Below are 20712 nucleotides of genomic sequence, written 5' to 3' on the forward strand. Positions count from 1 at the left end.
CCAGTTTTCTAAGTGAGGAAAATGAAAATAATCAGGTGCAATCATTTCTCTTCTAACTGATGAAGATAGTTATTTTGGAATATTTAATGTATATACCTGGATGAAAGTGAAACTTGCTCAGTCTTGTCCAGCTCTTTGCAACCCCATGGACTATACAGTCCATGGAATTCTCTAGGCCAGAATACTGGAGTGGATAGCCTTTCCCATCTCCAGGGGATGTTCCCAACCCAGGGATCAAACCCAGGTCTCCCTCTTTGCAAGCAGATTCTCTACCAGCCGAGCCACAAGGGAAGCCCAAGAATACTGGAGTAGGTAGCATATCCCTTTTCCAGTGGATCTTCCTGACCCAGGAATCAAAGTGGGGTCTCCTGCATTGCAGTTGGATTCTCTCCCAACTGAGCTATCAGAGAGGTCCATATACCTGGATGTCTGTTCCAAAAAACAAGTATTTTGTTAGATTGAAATGCAGTAGATAGACCAACCAATTTCCAAATGAAATCTTGCAAACGAAAACTCAGCTATAAGAGCATCCCACTTTGGAGTATATTACATATGTTAATTCTTTTAACCCCTCACAAACACCTTCCAAGATAGGTAGTATTATTACTATCTTTTACAGGAGCAGAAACTGATACACCGTGAGGTTAAACCAGTTGTACAAAGTCACACAGATGGTGGATAGAACCAGAGTTTAAACACTGTGCACAGTGTGTGCACACAGCTTTGTGTATATGTGTGTATGTGCTGGGTTATGATTTAAAATGACAAATTTCTTGCTATGAATTTTGGCCCAGAAGCTTGGGAAACACTGCAGTGTGCTATTCTGCTTTCTGTGCTTGGCATCAATTGCTGAGTCTGTTTTAATGTTATTTTATCAAGTTGCTTTTCACCTCTTATGCTGAAGTGTATGGGTAGGTGCAACCAGCATTCTATTGCTTGAAAAGTGCTTTTCCTAGTTGCTGCCTCCTGGTGTGTTTGTCCCAGGTTATGCCTCCACCTTTTTGACCAAACCTGTTTTATGGAGAAGATGAATGTTTGGTTAACTCTAGAGAATACCTGATGTTTCCTGAGCATTCATTTTCTTTTTCATTTAATGATTGTTTATTGAGTAATAGTTTCTCTTAGTTTCTGAAAATTAGATAGTCTTCTAAGTTACTGTTCTGAAAAATAAACTGAAGATTGGTGAGGGGGAAAGCAGGAATGGTCAAACTATAATCAGTAGTTTATAATGGTCAAGCTATAATCTCTATTTGTTAGAGCATACATTCTTCAAATGAAGGAAAATGCTACAAGAGTTCAAGGTAGAGGGATAAGAAAAATCATGCCTTTTTAAAACTTCAGAATGTAAGCACAGTGTGAGTTGTTATTTTGCTTAAGAATCAAGACAAGCAAATTGCTCTACTCTGGATCAAAGTGTTTCTAAAGAGTAGATTATGAAATAAATGAAAAGATCTGAACAAGGTTGTCCTAAATTTATTTACTTGCTGATTAGTTGCTGTTGTTCATCCTTGTATTTATTGTGGTTTTTTCTCTCTTTGTTTAAAGCACAAGTAGATGATTTCCCCCATCCCTGTCTCCTTCATATCTCCTACCATCTGGTTGTGTATTTTTATATGTGAGATGTGTCTCCTAACACACACACATAATATACAGCATTCATCCTGACCTGGGATTGACTACCGGACATTTAACTGTTGTTGATCAGACAGCACTTCTTTATCTCTTTAAATTTTAAGTGCTGTTTCTGACAAATGCCAGTCCTTTTAGTGGGCTCTGCAACAGATACACTGGGAATCAATATACCATCTAGATGTCACAGAGGGAGAAGAACACTCTTTTGGTGGGGAGGGGAATGTTGTTTTAAAATGATGGGCATTATAACTTTTACTATATTTTTTTATTTATTGGGCTTCAGTTAAACCAAAGGAATTCAAAGTTAAAACAACTTTATTATAATGGTAAATAGTGGATCCTAAAGCATTTAAATAAAATATAAGTACAGAGAAAGAAATTAAAATTATCCCACACTTGGCTGTTTTCTATTGGCTGACAAAATATATTAAATATATTTCAAGCTTGGCACCAAATATGCTGTTATATGCCACATGGATCTTAGAGATTTTGGTTTGAATTACATTCCCTGGCCTTGGGGAGTTTATAGTCCAATCAGCGAAAAGAATGATATGGGAAAGTTTAGAATCTTCTTGTAGGATTGTGAGGGAATCTCAAGTAGGTGCTTTTAAAAAACATTTTATATATGTACTCTTCTTTAGTCCCTTCAACCACACTGTAACGAATGTGTTATTATCTTTATTTTACACATAGGAAACCGAGGTATAGTGAGGTTAAGAAGCTCTCCAAGGACATAGATTTCCTAATTGTTGAAGGCTAGGATCTGGCCTCAGCTGCATCCCTATCACTGATCTGGTAGACTTTAGGTACAACTAGAAAGAATAGTTTTGGTTGAACAGTGGCATTTATGTCTACTTCTTCCCAAAATGGGGCTACCTTTCCCTTTATCTTGGCAAAAGACTAGAAGTTTACTTTTTGGAGAAATTGCGCCAGACAAGTTTCTGATTGGAGAACAGGAAGAACAGCAGAGGGGGAGTTGAAGAGTAAGGAATGGAAAGCAGGAGGATTAACAGAAGGCTTTAAGTACTGAAGGGTGAAGGCCCCCAGACCCCTTTGCTGTCATGATATCAGCACTCCGACAGCCAGGCTTATACCAGCCCCAAAATGTAAGGCGGAAAATTGTGTTACTCTTTGGACATACTGATTGTCTCAATGAAAAGACCTCAAATGTACTGACATTTTAGGGATCCTGCTTGGAGCCTATATGATTTTGCTTCCTTAAAAGTCACATTTCTGTTTATACTCAGTGACTGAAGTCAGCTCTTTTGTGCCTCATTCTTAGAAATGAAGATACGACCAAGTACTAGCAAGCATTTAAAGACAGCCTTCAATGTGAAGGACGGTAGAGACTAAATTGAATAGAACAATAAAAGAAACCAGAGGAAACAAAGACAATTTAAGAAGCAGAAGCCTTAAAAGCAAAGCAGAATAAATACCCTCATAGAGAAAAGCTATTGCATTAACAGAAAAAGGAAACATCACTATAGAATGTCAAGAGTAAGTACAGATGCTTTCTAAAAGGCATATCCAAAGTGAAAGGAGGTATAGCTTGGAAAGATAAAATTCAGTAACTAGAGTAGGAAAGTTTTGGATTTAAATAGGCTTGTGTCAGCCTGCCTCCATTTATTAGGAAGGACCTGTAGCAGAGTACTTCATCTGAGGGTCCCTGAATAGCAGACTGCTCTTTATATAGTATTTGTTACAATACTGAAGAAAATTTTTCGTGAATACACTGACCTTTCAAAACTTTAAATTATTACATGTACAGTGTGATATATTTTGTTTAAAGTATGGCTATTCAACACTTTGCCCATAATTTAAAATTAAGTTTAGCAAAATGAGAACATATATAGATGTATATATACACACACATACATATATATGGGGCAATATATTGGTGTGTTTAGAGGATTTGCTGCAGTTTTTTTTTTTAACTTAGGATAATAATCCATTGGTTTTGCACAAACTATTTTTTACCATTTGCATCTTTAAATTAGTAGTACTATGTATGGCAGATTTTTTTTTTTTTTGCTAGAAGTTACCTTGTGGAAGTTTTTTTATGACTCTAACAGGGGTTAAGCCCACACTTAGTTTAAGCAACCTTCACTGACATTGTTTTTTTAACATTAGTCAGAAAATGATAAACTGAAGTTACTGAAATGGATTGTGGTTAATATTACTGTCAGGGAGATGAATAATCTTGACATGTACCAGCAACACACTGCCAGTCCAGTAATCCTTCTCAAAGTTAAGTATTTATTCTCAAATCATCGTTAAGTTACTGGGGTGTGGAGTGATCATTTATTTTTATTTATAAATAAATTATTTTATTTACATGATGTTACCCGTTTTATCCTGTCATACTTCCTGTTTTCTTGGTTTAGTGCTCTGAGTACCAGGGCAGATCCAAGTAAGGAGCATATACCTACCATAAACTTGTCTAAAAATTTTTTTTGAAACACCTTGAAAAAAAATTTATGTTCAGTAAGTACTGAAATTGTACTTCTAATTTCAGGCTGGGGCATTTTTTTAAGAGAGTAAATATAGTAAGAAACCATTTTTAAAAGCCTGCATACATTTGTAGCTTTCTTTATATCCTTGTGTTAACTTTTCATTCTTGTATTTCCCTGTGACAGTAAAAACTTAATTTATGTGAATGTGTAATAGTCTGCTTTTTAAAATAAGTAATGTATTAATGTATCTTTTAGTCACATGTCCACATTCCTGTCCAAGTCTTTATTCTCCAAATCCACTTATTAGAGTAAGCACATTTATTCAATATAAACACTTATTTATAATACCCTTATTATATAAAATGTGTTTACTCAAGTAATTGATTATTAAGCATGTTTTGGGCACCATTCACAGGATTATTGCTAAGAGACTGGTAAATTCACATATATATGTATATATTAATATTTGAGAGAATGTCCTACTGAAAAAGTTAAAATCTTCTGATTTTCATTACATGCTTTTTATTACCTGACGATGGTTTGACTTTTCTAAGAACAAATTGTGTCAAACATAATTATTATTACCCTCTGGTATTGTTGCAGCTGGTGCTACTTATTTTTGTCTATATCATGAAAAATCTAGATAGCATATTGAAAAGCAGACATTACTTTGCCGACAAAGCTCTGTGTAGTCAAAGCTATGGTTTTTCCAGAAGTCATGTACGAATGTGGAAGTTGGACCATAAAGAAGGCTGAGTGCCAAAGAATAAATGCTTTCAAACTGTGGTTCTGGAGAAGACTCTTGAGAGTCCCTTGGACAGTAAGGAAATCAAACCAATCAATCCTAAAGGATATCAACCTTAAATATTCATTATAAGTACTGAGGCTGAAGCTGAAGCTCCAATACTTTGGCTGCCTGATGCAAAGAGCCAACTTATTGGAAAAGACCGTGATGCTTGGAAAGATTAAAGGCAGGAGGAGAAGGGAGTGACAGAGATTGAAATGGTTGGATGGCATCACTGATTCAATGGACCTGAGTTTGAGCAAACTCAGGGAGATGGTGAAGGACAGGGAAGCCTGGCGTGCTGTAGTCCATAGGGTCGCAAAGAGTCGGACATGACTGAGCGACTGAACAACAGCAACATCATGTATTATGGTTGTGAAATGATAGTTGAGGTTCATTTTTTTTTTTACAAATGGAAGTCCAGTTCTTCCAATACCACTTGTTGAAAAGACTGTCTTTTCCCATGAATTATCTGGGAACCTCTATTGAGATTAAATTGGATGTATATGTATAGGACTATTTCTCGAATTTATTCTGGTCAATAAGCATAATCTATCCTTGTATCAATAGCACACTGTCTTATTTACTGTATGTAGTTTTGTAGTTAGTCATAATATCAGGTCATGTGAATCCAGCTATTTCTTCTTTCTTAAAATTGTTTTGGCTACTCTAGGTTTTCTGGAATCAGCTTGTCAATTCTGCTGTTTTGGTTGGGCTTGCATTTAATTGGTAGGCCATTTTTACCAAAAATTATAGTGATACTGAATCTTTCAATCCACAAATATGGTTTATCTTCCATTCATTTAGGTCTTCTTTAATTTCTATCTGAGGTTTCTTGGCTTTTAGTGTTGTATGCTAAAAGTTTCAATTTATCCTTAAATTTTTCTTTTTTCATTTCAAACTCTTCAAAGTTTATAGGAACACAGTTGAATTTTTTTTAGATTGACCTTGTGTTTTACAACTTTTGTTTGACTCAACTATTCATACTAGTAGCTTTTTTGTAGACTTTTGGGGACTTCCTACATATCCACATGAATACTCACTGCATTACATAATGCTGACCATAAGTGCCGAGAGGGCCTTTTCTTTTATCTTATGGGAAAAGCATTTACTCTTTCATCAGTAAGTATAATAATAGCTGTAGGTTTTGTATGTTTCTATTGTGTTTTTTGGTGGTGTTTTCAGCTTTGTTTCCCTTACTATTTTTCTTTCTACTTGATTTGGATTCAATTTTAATTTCTTTTCTTTTTATTTTTTTAGTATCTTAAAGTGGAAGATTTAAACTATTCCTTTCCAACTTCTTTTTCTTTCTAATACAAGCGTTAAATGTTACAAATTTTCCTCAGAACACTGATTTTTGTAAGGTCCAACAAATTTTTATATATTGTGTTTTCATTTTTATGCCATTCAATGTATTTTCTGATTTTCCTTATGACCCATAGATTCTTGAGTTTCTCATTGACCCATAGGTTCTTTAGAAGAGTGTTGTTTCCTTTCCACAGGTTTAAAGGTTTGTCATGTCTTTCTCTTGTTGCTTCCTAGTTTAATTCCATTATGATTGGAAAACATACTTTTTTGTGACTTCAAGTTAGTTGAAATTTGGTGTATGGCTTAGAACATGGTCTACATTGGGAATATCCTTACTAACTTTATTTTTACTGGAGGACACTTGATTTACAGTGTTGTGTTAGTTTCGGGGTACAGCAAACTGAATCAGTTATACATATACATATATCCTCTCGTTTAGATTCCCTTCCCATATACGCCATCACAGAGTGCTGAGTACAGTAGGTCCTTATTAGTTATCTGTTTTATGTGTAGTAGTGGGTATGCTGCTGCTGCTAAGTCACCTCAGTCGTGTCCGACTCTGTGCAACCCCATAGATGGCAGCCCACCAGGCTCCCCCGTTCCTGGGATTCTCCAGGCAAGAACACTGAAGTGGGTTGCCATTTCCTTCTCCAGTGCATAAAAGTGAAAAGTGAAAGTGAAGTCGCTCAGTCGTGTCCGACTCTTAGTGAGCCCATGGACTGCAGCCTAGTAGTGGGTATACATCAGTGCAGATCTCCCAATATATCCCTCTCCCCCTTTATCCCCTGGTAACATAAGTTCGTTTTCTCCATGTGTGACTCTACCTCTGTTTTCTAATTAAGTTCATTTATACCCCTTTTTTAATTAAAAAAAGATATGATTTCACATAAAAGCAATATCATATGATACTTGTCTTTCTGTGTCTGACTTACTTTACTCCATATGACAGTCTCTAGGTCCTTTCATGTCGGTGCATTATTGCACTCTTTTTTATGACTGAGTAATATTCCTTACTAATTTTTTATCTACCTATTCTGCTGATTACTGAGTGAGAAATGTTGAAGTCTCCAACTATAATTTTGATTTGTCTGTATCTTCTTTTTCACTTCTTTCATTTTTTGTTATATGTATTTTCAGCATTTGTTTTTGGGTATATGTTATGCGTTGAATTATGTCTCCACAAAAGTTATGTTGAAATCCTAACCCCTAGCACCTGTGGACATGACCTTATTTGTAAATAGGGTCTTTGCAAGTGGAATGAAGTGAAGATGAGATCATTAAAGTGGGCCTAATTTCAGTATGACTGGTGTTTTCATAAGAAGATGAGAATATTATGGTAAGACAAATGGCAAAGGAGAGAACAGCATGCAGTGATGGAAATAGAGATTGGGAGTTATGTTGCTGCAAGGGAAAGAGTACCTGAGGCCACAAGAAGCTGGACGAGACCAAGAAAGATCCTCTGTTAGAAGCTTCAAAGAGAACGTGGCTCTGCCAATACCTTATTTGAACATCGAACCTCCAGAACTGTGGGACAGTGAATTTCTATTAGTTTAAGTCACCCAGTTTGTGGTACTTTATCATAGGAGCCCTAGGGAACTAAGATAGTGCATACACATTTCAGATTGCTATGCTTTCTTCATAAACTGTTATTATCTTCATGTAGTATCTTGGCACCCCACTCCAGTACTCTTGCCTGGAAAATCCCATGGACGGAGGAGCCTGGTAGGCTGCAGTCCATGGGGTCGCGAAGAGTCGGACGTGACTGAGCAACTTCACTTTGACTTATCACTTTCATGTATTGGAGAAGAAAATGGCAACCCACCCCAGTATTCTTGCCTAGAGAATCCCAGGGATGGGGGAGCCTGGTGGCCTGCCGTCTGTGGGGTCGCACAGAGTCGGACACGACTGAAGCGACTTAAGAGCAGCAGCAGCAGTATCTCCCATCACACCTGTGATAGTCCATGTCTGTCCTGAAGTCTACCTTTTCTGATATTTATACAGACATGACAGTAGTTTATCATTATTATTACTTATAGTATCTTTTTCTATCATTTTTAAAAACCTATGACTTTATTTTTTTTTAGTTCCTTTTTTTGTGGGCAACATATAATACAGTCTTGCTTTTATAGCCATTCTAATAACTTCTACATTTTAGTTGGGGTGTTGAAACCATTTACATTTAATGTAAATTTTTGTATAGTCAGTTTAAATGCGTTTTCTTTCCACTTGTTTTTTATCCCTTATATCAGTTCTTTCTGTCTTATCTCCTTTTATCTGTTTTCTTTTAGATTGGGTTGTTTTATGATTGCAGTTTATCTTCACTGTGGCTTGTTATTTATACCTTTAAAAAATATGTGGTTTCTTTGTGGTTTGAAATATGCATCTTTAACTTGTGATTTCTTTCAGAGGGAATTATTCCATGTGTAGCTTAAGTTTAGATTTGTCTGTGGCAAGAAGTGAGTTCAGGAGCCTCTCGTCACCATTTTGGACTAGATTTTAATGGTCCTAGTTGTTTTTTTAAGTGTATATATGAGTCTATCTGTGAATAAATAAATTTTGTTATAACAATATTGAGCCTCTTAGATGTTTGTCATTTTCATAATTACTTTTTTTTTTAGTTGACCTTGGATTGTTAAGATTTGGGGGGGCTTCTTCCAGGTATTTAGCTCACATGGGCATTGGATTATCAGATTATTTTAATTGATTTATGTGCCTTTCTCAAACAGATAAATAACTATACTGAAAATCACTTAATATGAACTATAGCTGAATAATATTAAATCTACCAGTGTGAGCCTTTGAAATTATTTAGATTCAGTTAAGTACAATAAGTGGAATGGAATACTTTCTTTTACCCAGGATATGTTTATTAAATTGAAATCATACAGTGGGTATATGTTTAATGTTACTTGGAAGAGAGCTTGTTTTCAAGGGATTAAGAAATCCTCTGGTACGTAAAAACAAAAAAGTGCTTATTTGTTAACTTTAAAAGCCATCGTAGTTTGCCACAGTAGTCTGCAATATTAAATTAAATGTAGAGTGTATGAAGATAAGTGCCAAGCCATTTCAGCCATATATAGCACATGACGAAATACCCTGAAAACTAATGTTGAGTTAAAATGCTTATCAGTCTTGTCTGTTATATTCGTCTTTTAGATAAAAGGGCTGCTACAACTGACACACAATAGTGGCTCCACCCCCGAATGGAGGCAGCATTGCTTAAATGATAGAGGCTGTTCTTTTCTTTTCTTCTCCTTGTAGGTGGAAAAGGAAGGCAGGTGGTAGAGATGCACAGAATTCATTGGCTTCTTTAAAAAGTTTTAGCAACACAAGGAATTAAAGGCTTTCATTTGTGTTCGTAGATATGGATATGTAAATACAAAAAAATTAAGAGAAAAGTAAAAACACAGCATTCTAAAGCAGTCGTACCCCAATAAAGTTAATTTTTTTTAAAAAAGGAAAGTGAAGCAATAAACTTTGATGACAATGCTTATTTTTATGTATTCATTTTTTTAAAAAAAAAAAAGCAGTTTTGCCAAGTGTCTTTTCAGTGTCCCCAACACAAAATATTCATCCCTGTCCCCCATTTGCAAAACCTTCTGCTAAATATCCACTGTATTATATGTGTATGCATGCTCAGTTGCTCAGTCATGTCCCGCTCTTTGTGACTCCACGGACTGTAGCCCACCTGGCTCCTCTGTTCATGGGACTTCTCAGGCAAGAATGCTGGAGTGGTTGTCATTTCCTGCTCCTGGGGATCTTCCCGACTCAGGGATCGAACCCAGGTCTCCTGCCTCTCCTCCGTTGGCAGGCGAATTCTTTACCACTGAGCCACCTGTGAAGCCCAAGCACATACATGGTATAGGTAAGAGTAAAGTATAAATACCATTATTTTTCAAAAGAACATTTAACCTAAAAGTCCCACGAAAGGATCCAGTGGTGCTATAGATTCAGCACCAACACTTTCATTAATCCACGTAACTCAAATTATTCTAGGATTTAATAGTCAGTCTAGTTAGAATCGGCTCTGAGTCTTGCCTCAGCTATTGATAGTCATCTAACTTCTTCCCAGACTTGTTATTTTCATCGGTAAGTTGGGATTGCTAATGGTTTTGTATATTAAGGCATTGTTATAAATATAGTAAGGTAATATATCTAAGACTCTTAGATCCTTCACTTATATCCAATAAACAGTCGCATTGTCATCAGAATAGCCCCTTTAATCTGTTTATCAGAGTTATTTTGTATAATCTTCTCAAGACAAATCATTATTCTCTAACCAGGAATGACCATCGTTTATGATGTCACATTTCCTAATAGTCCATCCTCTTGAATTTGAATTATTTTTGTTTAATTTGTTCATGAATATCGATTACCTTATACATAATTAACATTTGTTTATTTAACCTGACATTTCTGTAACGTTGGATTCATATGGTATTGAGTTCAACCATTTTGTTATGTTTTCCTTATACATAATTAACAATATTTTTTTAATTTAACCTGACATTTCTATGACATGTTGGGTTCGTAAGATATTGAATTCAACCATTTTGTTAACTTTTCCTGCTGTCACTTTGTAATTGCTCTTTTTCGGTATCTACAGGCCTGTCCTACTTCCACGATAAATTAATACATAACCACTTGCTTGTAAAGTCATAAAAGTGAAGTTGCTCAGTCGTGTCCAACTGTTGGCAACCCCATGGACTGTAGCCTACCAGGCTCCTCTGTCCATGAGATTTTCCAGGCAATAGTACTAGAGTGGATTGCCATTTCCTTCTCCAGGGGATCTTCCCAACCCAGGGATCAAACCCTGGTCTCCCACATTGTAGACAGACGCTTAACCACCTGAAACACCAGGGAAGTCCATGTTGCCACTAAACAGTGGCAAAGTCCTGCCTGACTCTTGGCGACCCTACAGACTAGCCCGCCAGGCTCCTCTGTCCTTTGGGTTCTCCACAGTCCTGCCTGACTCTTGGTGACCCTATGGACTAGCCTGCCAGGCTTCTCTGTCCTTTGGGTTCTGTAGGCAAGAACTTTGGGGTGGGTTGCCTTGCCCGCCTCCAGGGGATCTTCCGGAAGCAGGGATTGACCCTGCCTTTTTAATCTCCTGCATTGGCAGGCAGGTTGTTTATCATCAGTGCCTCTGCAGAAGCCTGGTGTCTCCTAGATTTCTGTTAATTTTGAGCTCGGTTATTCAGGGTACTTATTATCTTCATTATTAAAATAGGGATGCCTAGCTCACATGTACTGTGAGAACGCACAATAATGTTTTATAAAATACAAAATATAGCCTGGGGATTATTAATTAGATAACTTCAGGTGCGATTTCCTAAAAATTTTAAAAAGAAAGCAAAAATTTAGAATGTATGAACGGTATACTCTTTTCTTTTTACAACTAACTTTTACTAGTAATCAGATGAAAGAGTCTGTATTGGGTGGTGGTAAGGGTCTTTGAATCCAATACTCTTTGTTTTTAATTAATGTAGTTCTAGATGATTGTAACTTGCTTGACATTTCATATGCTTTTCACAGTAAGATTTAGAGGCCCTTTGGATTTTTGAAAGATAATTCTGTTTTATGTCATGTTCTTGAAGTAGGGTAATGTAGTTTTGGGGTTTCTGTGTATTATTAGGCTTCTGACTGATAATGTACAGTATTGCTATTGCATTAAATGATTGTGATGCTTAATTACATTCTCTCCTAATAGACAACATTAATTTCACTAGGCTTTTTTAATGGTTTCTTTCTTAAATGTTCTTGATCGAATAAGCTGAAAATAGCAATAGTTATTATTACAAATAACATACTGTACGCCAAACACTGAACCGGGTACTTTATATGCAGTATTTTTGGATCTCCAATAATTAGCAAAATTACTTCTCAGAAATGGTAACAAAATTGTTTTGTCATGATATGCTTAAAAACCTGATTTAGGAAGTTTTGCTTTGGATTTATTATTCTGAAAGGTATCAGACAACAAAAATAGAATACTTATGAATCTACCACAGTTGTCAATTTTGCTATTTGTGAAATTAATAATATATCCTATGGGTAGTGGAATTAGTTTTGTTTTGTTTTGCTATTTATACGTTTTCAAGAGTTCTGGTGTTCTTTTTTTCTTTCATTTGCCTTTTCCTATTTTAATCCAAGTTCTTATTTGCATTTTTTAAATGTAAATACTTAATGTTGATATTCCTGAGCCTCTAAATTGTTCCATTTTATTTTAACCACTTTTTCATCTTGTTGTGATTAAGGTTCTGTTATTATTTTGTAGATTTAAAAAATAACCCAAACAAGGACTCTGAATCAACCTAGAGTGTGGGATGGGGAGGGAGATGGGAGGGAGGTTCAAAAGGGAGGGGATATATGTATATCTATGGCTGATTCATGTTGAGGTTTGACAGAAAACAAAAAAAAATTCTATAAAGCAATTATTCTTCAATTAAAAAATAATTTTAAATATAAATATAGTTATATAGTTCTATTTGTTAGCTTTTTGTAGTGTTTAAAATTATTTTTTGTATCCTAGGGCTATTTATATTTACCTGGTTATGAATTTGAGTTACACCTCTCTAATCAATACTTATTTTTTATTGATTTTTTCTAAGAAGTTATGACCATTTCAAATGACCAGTATTTTTGTTCTTCCTTTAATCGATTTGCTGATTTTGAAAAATAATATGGTCAAGCTTTTACAGTTAAATTGTACAGAGAGCTTTTTGTAGGCTGATAATACTAGGTATCTTCCAGAATTGCCTTCCATTCGTTACTCTTAATATACTGTATAGGTAAGAGGAGCCATCAGCATTTACTTTTAGTTCTTTTGCAGAGATGAATAAACATCTTGAAATGCTGATTTAGACAGTGCTTTAAAAATGCTCTGATGCACTTTGGTGTATGACTGACTCTTTCTTAGTTAAATGTTTCACAGCATTATAACATAGTTGGATTCAGCTCATCTTTTAAAGCAGTTGTCAGAAAAATATGGGCCAGCATGGTAGAATGTATTAGCTCAATACATTGTCTCCATTTTATTATGAAGCTGCTGAGGAAGCTGTGATATACAGCACTGTCATTACAGATCTATTGTTAGGACGGTTCCACAGTCTTCTTTGCACTGCCATTAATTTATAGCAGTAAACAATATGTAGCCTTCCAACTGCAGCAAAGCAGAATCTTTTAATGAGGTGGATGTTATTACCACAATAAATCAGCGCTTTCGCGTAATGTATAATTCAATGTGTGTATTCCCACTGTAACTTCTCTGAGTAAGCTGATAGTGTATCATTGTCATTGCACAGCTCCACTGGTCTTTTTTTTTTTTTTAACCTTCTTTTATTTGGGGACTTCTTTTTTATATGTTTGCAAATAAATGTGGTATGTCTTGATAGCTGTCCTGTAGCAGGCTTCAGAAACCAACTGTAACAATAGCAGCCAGAATCAATACTGTGGGTTCTACCTATATGGATCTCTGCACAGTGCCTTTTTTTTTTTTTTCAAATGCTAGTGAAATCAATCCTAATTGGTTTTAGCATTATATTCAAGAAACGTGATTCTATAACTATTGATTTTGGGGGTGTACTCATTTGGAGAGTAATAAAAATAGGAGCAGATAAAGTGAATACTTAATATGCTGCAGAATCATACAAACAGAGCATTGATTTTATTTTTAATTCACATAATTTGTCTTCCAGTGATTCTGTTTCTTCTTTCTTTCCTTTTGCATGGCTCAGTCTTCAGGGACAACAATGAAAATACATTTAAAGGCATTCCAAATGGGTTCTGTAACAAAGATTTCTTGGAGTCGGTTCCATTTTTAACTGGCATAAATTTAGTAAATCAGACTTAATTCCTTTGTACAGAAACTAATGCTTTAAAAATGCCTTTTTAAATTGGTATACTGTGATACTGATTTAAAATAATAATCACCTAAAGGTTTTTTTAATTTTGCTTGTAAAGTAAAAAAATGGCTTAAAATAAAATGTCGATTAAAACTGTCCTATTGAAAGAGAATGAAAGGTACGAGCAATAAATTGCAGTTTTGAAAAGATAGTTAACAATTTGAAAAAGATGGCCAAAATGATCATTTAAAATGTTGCTTAAAATTACTTTTTAACATGAAAAGCAGTTTTAAAACTCATTTAAAACTTTGTTTCATTTTCAGTAGAATATTTCTGAATATCTGTATTTTAAAACCAGTATTTTAAATTTCAGCTTAATATTTCTCCCATAAATGGTCAGATAGTTTCTTTCTCATATAAATGAGGAGTTGCTAATTGATAGATTTTTATTAAAGAAAGTAATCTTGCATATTTTTTGGTGTATTGGTATTTATATTTTACATAAAGAATAGAGATTTCCTAGAGATTGGATTATTTTATGAGAATGAACTGTTTCTTATTCTTGAAGGCCTTAAACCCCTTTGTGAATCTGGAAATCTCTTTGTATCTTCCTGAAGAAGATGGACATGTGCACGATCACACAAAATTTTGCTTTTTGCCTTCTGTTTAGTGGAGTTCATATATTCCCTGAATTACAACAGCAGCTATAATGATACCAGCTAACACTTCTTAAGCTCTTATCTTGTGCCAGTCAATATTCTGAGGGCTTATAGGCTATTGTTTTCTTCAGACTTTACCCCAGTGCTAAAAATTTACCTTAAAAATAATAACATTCATTGAATATTGTCAGGCATGGTTTGTCCCTCTATGTACCTAGTCATTTTATTTTCCGAAACAGCCTTCTTACTGGGTACCATTAGCACCCCAGTAAGCGCAGACTCTTCATCACTTGGCCATACTGCTTTGGGGACCTTGGCTGTAATGTATTGTTTTCCAGTACAAGCTCATATTCTGTCTGATATCCTATTTGTATTACATATTAAAAAAAATTTTCATACAGACATGTTTTTATTTTCTGAATTCTGGTTTTAGTAGAAAATCCTAGATTTTCATTTAATCTCTTTTTCATGCAGTCCCTTTCCCTGCACTTCTGCTTACCCCCTACCTCCTCAAATTTTGTTCCATCTTCTCAGCATCTGTGATATGTTAATCCCTTAGCTTCAAGATTCTGTTTCTGGTTGTTGCTTCTGATGAATTAAGTAGGATTTTAGAGGTGCTTTCCAAAGTATCATATAGCTAATACTCACTTCATATAATTATCTTCGTGAAAATGCTTGTTCTGGGCTGATTTAAGACTTTTTTCCAAATGAAACCAACTTACTGAGAAATGACAGGTTTCTCCCTTCACTTATGTGTATATATTTAATGTGCATCGAAAGTTAAATTTACGTTGCCATCCACTCTGTAACACTGCTTTAAATGGTATGTATTTTTAATTCACTTTCACACTTGCTGCTGCTGCTGCTGCTAAGTCGCTTCATTTGTGTCCGACTCTGCGGGACCCCAGAGACGGCAGCCCACAAGGCTCCCCCATCCCTGGGATTCTCCAGGCAAGAGCACTGGAGTGGGTTGCCATTTCCTTCTCCAATGTATGAAAGTGAAAAGTGGAAGTGAAGTCGCTCAGTCATGTCTGACTCAGCGACCCCATGGACTGCAGCCTACCAAGCTCCTCTGTCCATGGGATTTTCCAGGCAAGAGTACTGGAGTGGGGTGCCATTGCCTTCTCCGTTACACTTGCTAATAGAATAATATTTGAAAAGATAAAGAAATAAAGGACAATTACATTTATGTGGGTTGTTTTTTTTTTCTCCTCCCTATTGGCAGCCAATAGGAGCTTTGAATCCAAAAAGAGCAGCATTCTTTGCAGAGCGTTATGAGTCCTGGGAAGATGATCAAGTTCCGAAGTTCCACTATGGTACTCATTACTCAACGGCAAGTTTTGTTCTTGCATGGCTGCTAAGAATAGTAAGTTCGATTTGAATAATAAACCATGGATAAGAAAATTCAATGTTGTGGAGAATATGCATTGATTAAAAATCATCAGCGTCGTTTTTGAAGGGTGAAATTTTTTTCAGTGATTGAAGTTCTGTTTATATAAATATCCCTGTATCTGATTTGGTCTGTATTGTACAAAGTATTACTGTAGAATGGCCATAAAAATGTATCACCTGGAATTGCATGAATTTTTCTCTTAAATTTGCCTCTTCAAATGGTTGATAACTTACCAGACTCTAAATTGCAATGTATGTTATTTTCAAATGTAGTCTATTAAAATAAAAACTAAGATTCCCTTAACACAGACATATATTCATATATCTCGAAAACTTCGTTTGCCCCAAGTGGAATAAGTATGTTTGTAAGTTACACGAAGACCTGCTGTGTATTGATAACATATTGGTTAAGCCAGCAGTGTTTCTGTAAAATTGAAAGGTGATTCATCTACAAGAAAGTAATTTCTTTGGGAAAGCATTAGCAGCACATCATTAATTTAAGCTTGTTAGAAGGGTACAGGCAGACATAAATCCTAGAGGTAATTTATAGTGCTTAGCTAATTTCGAGCAATTATCCACTAATATGTGTTTAAGTGTTCTTTAACTATGAGGAGGCTTTTAAATCTTCCAAACATTTTTCTTTTCTTAATCATAAATTAAATATTGAGCCATAACAATAGGAAAATTATATATTGGACTATTTCTTTGTACTATGAAGAAAAATGCAGTCTTAGTTTATGTCTGAATGTTATTAATAAATTGTTCTTGGAAAGGAAAGGAGTCTGAAAAATATTGAAAATACCAAATTTTGGAAATACTTCTTCTGAAACAATTTGAGAACCTTAATGTAATAGTTTAGGTATAATTCTCAGTCTATGCCTAGGACATAATTCTAGCTAATGTCTATTTATCATAACGTATTTAAAGATTTATAAAACCACATTTTTATACATGAGGAAACATATGCATATGGAGTTTTTAACTTGCTTATTTTTTTAGGAACCCTTCACAACTTATTTCCTAAATTTACAAGGAGGGAAGTTTGATCATGCAGATCGAACTTTTTCCTCAATTTCCAGAGCTTGGCGAAACAGTCAACGTGATACGTCGGATATTAAGGTACAAAAATGTTTCACTTTGCAGTTGTTATTTCCAGTGTGTTTCTTGCTGAATGAATTTCTCTCTTGCAGTACAGCCTTATTTACTAAAGATGAGCCTCAAAGGATGAGACCTTAGTTAAATGGTCCGGAACTACTGTAAACGATTTCTCTCTATCTCCTGTCTGTTTTTGTCTGTCTGAATGTCTCCTCTTTCTCTCTAATTGTGGAACAGTTGTTTTCCTTCCTTTCTGGAATCTTTTTTAAAGGAAGAATATAATAGTAGGTATGTAAGGCAGCATGCTCAGTGAAATTCCAAAATCAATAAATAAAATTAATACAGTCAGAAAAATACTGTGAGAAAGGTCTCAGACTCTTAATGTATTTCATTTGACTTTAGCAATTTCCTGTCTCTGTTCTTAAGGTAATCATATTTTACCTGCTGCTGGTTCTAAATGCATACCTGACTCTGCTTGGTATAGAATTGCATTTAATTGTTATATACAGGAAATGAGTTCCTCTATCTGTATGTATGTTCAGTACTATAAAAAGATAAAAAACTCGGCACAGTTGCTAATATAACACTTATTTTTGCTTCTAACCTCAGAAGTACTGTATTTTATTTTCGTGACATAGTGTTCTTTCTGAAAGATACTGTGTAGATGCAGTTGAGTAAAATGAGATTTGTCTATAGTTGTGAAGTTCCTTATGGTGTCATAAAGAACTGTGACTTTTATATAAATAATTATATGTATAATTATATGATAAGTAACATGAGAAATATCTGGGTTTAAAGGAGAAAAGTTGCCTTACTTATGTTTATGTTACTATAGAGTACTTTTAAAAATTTCATTAAAGAGATAATTTCATCTTACTTTTAGGTGTATTACATTACAGTCTATAAAAATGTGTTCACACACTGTATCTTACCGTAGAGTATAACATTTGTTTATATCCAAGGTATTTTATTGAAGAAGATTCATCATATGTAGAAATAATCTTTTATATTGGAACATCTATAGGAATTTTTGATATCACAAATAATGTACTCTGAAATACTCTTGAAATTATATATCATATTCCTCAAGAATCATTAATGGATAACTAGATAATTATCAATGGATAATTAGATAGCAATCAATCAGAATAGTTAACAGATTTAATAATTGTTTCTACTTCTACTCTCAAAGCTATGTCATTACTGAGCTCTTTGAGATATAAGAAGAGATACAGACATGAAAACATTGATAAGACTGACGTTCTGTTGTCAAACTGAACACTTAATGAAAAATTTTTCTAAATTTCTAAATTCCCTCTTTTTTTTTTAACATCTCATGACCAAATTATAGCTTCATACTTAAGTTTGGTAATAGAAATGTAAACAAGAATGAAATCATAAATTTGAATTCTCCTCCATAACAGAGGTAGTGGATATTTTCAAATTTCTCCTTCTCTGTAGTAAGACATTCCTACTTAATGCTTTTTTGGAAAGGAGATAGGTGATCGATATTTGTAGTTTCATTGTCTCTTTTTCCTAAATCTTGGCCTTTTTCTCTGATGTTTCTTTGATTAGTGCATGTCTGGTTCCATTTTTCCAAAGATTTTCTTTACAATACCTCACTTGTAATAAAAAATAAATCCACACATAACAGCTATAGCATTAAAAAACAAGTCCCCCCAAACCATATGATCTTTACCCTTCTCTTTCCTTATTTTTCTCCTTACTCTTGTTTCTTCACAAATAATGACTCAAATCCATTTTGCTTCTGTTTGGCTGTCCTGCAGACTTTGATAAAAACAGCCCCGAAAACTAGAAAACTACTAGGATTTCAGTTCTTGCTGTTGTGCCGCTTGACTTTTAGCTTCCTAGCCCAGCTGTATAGGGCCTCTAAATGAAGAAGCAGAGTACAAGGTTAAGGGGAAAGTTGTGTTGCTTTTTTTTTTTTAAGATTTTTTTTAATGTGTACCATTTATTTTTTCAAGTATTTGCTGAATTTGTTGTCATATTGCTTCTGTTTTATATTGTGTTTTTTTTAGCCATGGAGCGTGTGGGATCTTAACTCCCCAACCAGGGATCAAACCCACACCCCCTGCTTTGGGAGGCAAAGTCTTAACCACTGGACCACCAGGGGAATCCTGGGAAAAGTATTTTTTAAAGTAGAATTAAAAATTCCAAGTGTCAAGTTGAAGGGAGCCTGGTTAGAAATACTGTTTTATTTTTAACTACCATGTCTTTATGTTCAGATGCATAGGAATTTTCTTCAGGACTGCCTTGGGTGAAACCCAAGGGTGAAACTTGCTCTTCTAACCAATATGTATATTTTCCGAATTTTCTTTTCTTTTCTTTTTTTAAATCATAAAATATCTGTGAGGTAGATAGGACATTGATAAATTACTCCATTTTCTATATTGATAACCAGGTAATTTGGACCCTACAACTTAGTATACTTCCAAATGTAATACTTCATAAAGTATACAATGTATGGTTCAGTTCAGTTCAGTTCAGTTCAGTTCAGTCGCTCAGTCGTGTCTGACTCTTTGCGACCCCATGAATCGCAGCACGCCAGGCCTCCCTGTCCATCACCAACTCCTGAAGTTCACTCAGACTCATGTCCATCGAATCAGTGATGCCATCCAGCCATCTTTTCCTCTGTTGTCCCTTTTCCTCCTGCCCCCAGTCCCTCCCAGCCTCAGAGTCTTTTCCAGTGAGTCAACTCTTCGCATGAGGTGGCCAAAGTACTGGAGTTTCAGCTTTAGCATCATTCCTTCCAAAGAGATCCCAGGGCTGATCTCCTTCAGAATGGACTGGTTGGATCTCCTTGCAGTCCAAGGAACTCTCAAGAGTCTTCTCCATCACCACAGCTCAAATCATCAATTCTTCGGTGCTTAGCTTTCTTCACAGTCCAACTCTCACATCCATACATGACCACTGGAAAAACCATAGCCTTGACTAGATGGACCTTTAGGTTATATTAATAGGCTGTTTAAAGAGCCTCCTTATAGTTGGTCCTCCTGTAATTGAAGAGGGATTTAATCTTGTCTCTTTTTATATTTTACTTTTTGATCTTGCCTCTTCATGTTACATTCTAGCACTTTATAAAGCATGTTAAATTATTATAATTAATGTGTAAGAATGAATATTAAGAAAGCACATTTAAATCACTATGATGGTATAAACATTTCATTAAGATATGATGTTGTATTTCAGATCAAATCATATTAATTATAGTCTGATCTTTATTTATGTTGTCTTATTAGAGTTTTTAGAAATACTAAGGGATATGTTAAATAGTAAAGAGAGGATAGTGAAGTATGTGAGTGGGTGGTAGGAATCATTGTATTGAGTGGATTCTAAAGTATACCTTGCTGGATTAATATACATTCTCTAATGTTTCCATGAGGTTTTATAAAAGTGAAATATTGTGAGGCCGATAGTTTATTTAAAATTTTTCAGAAAAAAGAATAACACAATAACATTTCTAGTACTTAACTTTTTTTGCTAAAGGGGAACTATCACTATAATATCTTAGGGTTCCTATTTCT

At 35.0% G+C, this 20712-nt stretch overlaps 1 protein-coding gene across 1 annotated transcript in view; it reads left to right on the plus strand.

Moving 5' to 3' along the window:
- LRBA (LPS responsive beige-like anchor protein) overlaps positions 1-20712 on the plus strand; it is a 746329-nt gene that overhangs the window by 550866 nt on the left and 174751 nt on the right. The window contains exons 45-46 of the mRNA XM_068990001.1: positions 15906-16046; positions 17072-17191. Of these exons, the coding sequence (XP_068846102.1) occupies positions 15906-16046; positions 17072-17191 (261 nt within the window). The remainder of the gene's footprint in view (positions 1-15905; positions 16047-17071; positions 17192-20712) is intronic.

This window comes from Capricornis sumatraensis, chromosome 17, assembly GCF_032405125.1.
Source record: "Capricornis sumatraensis isolate serow.1 chromosome 17, serow.2, whole genome shotgun sequence".
Classification (NCBI taxonomy): domain Eukaryota; kingdom Metazoa; phylum Chordata; class Mammalia; order Artiodactyla; family Bovidae; genus Capricornis; species Capricornis sumatraensis.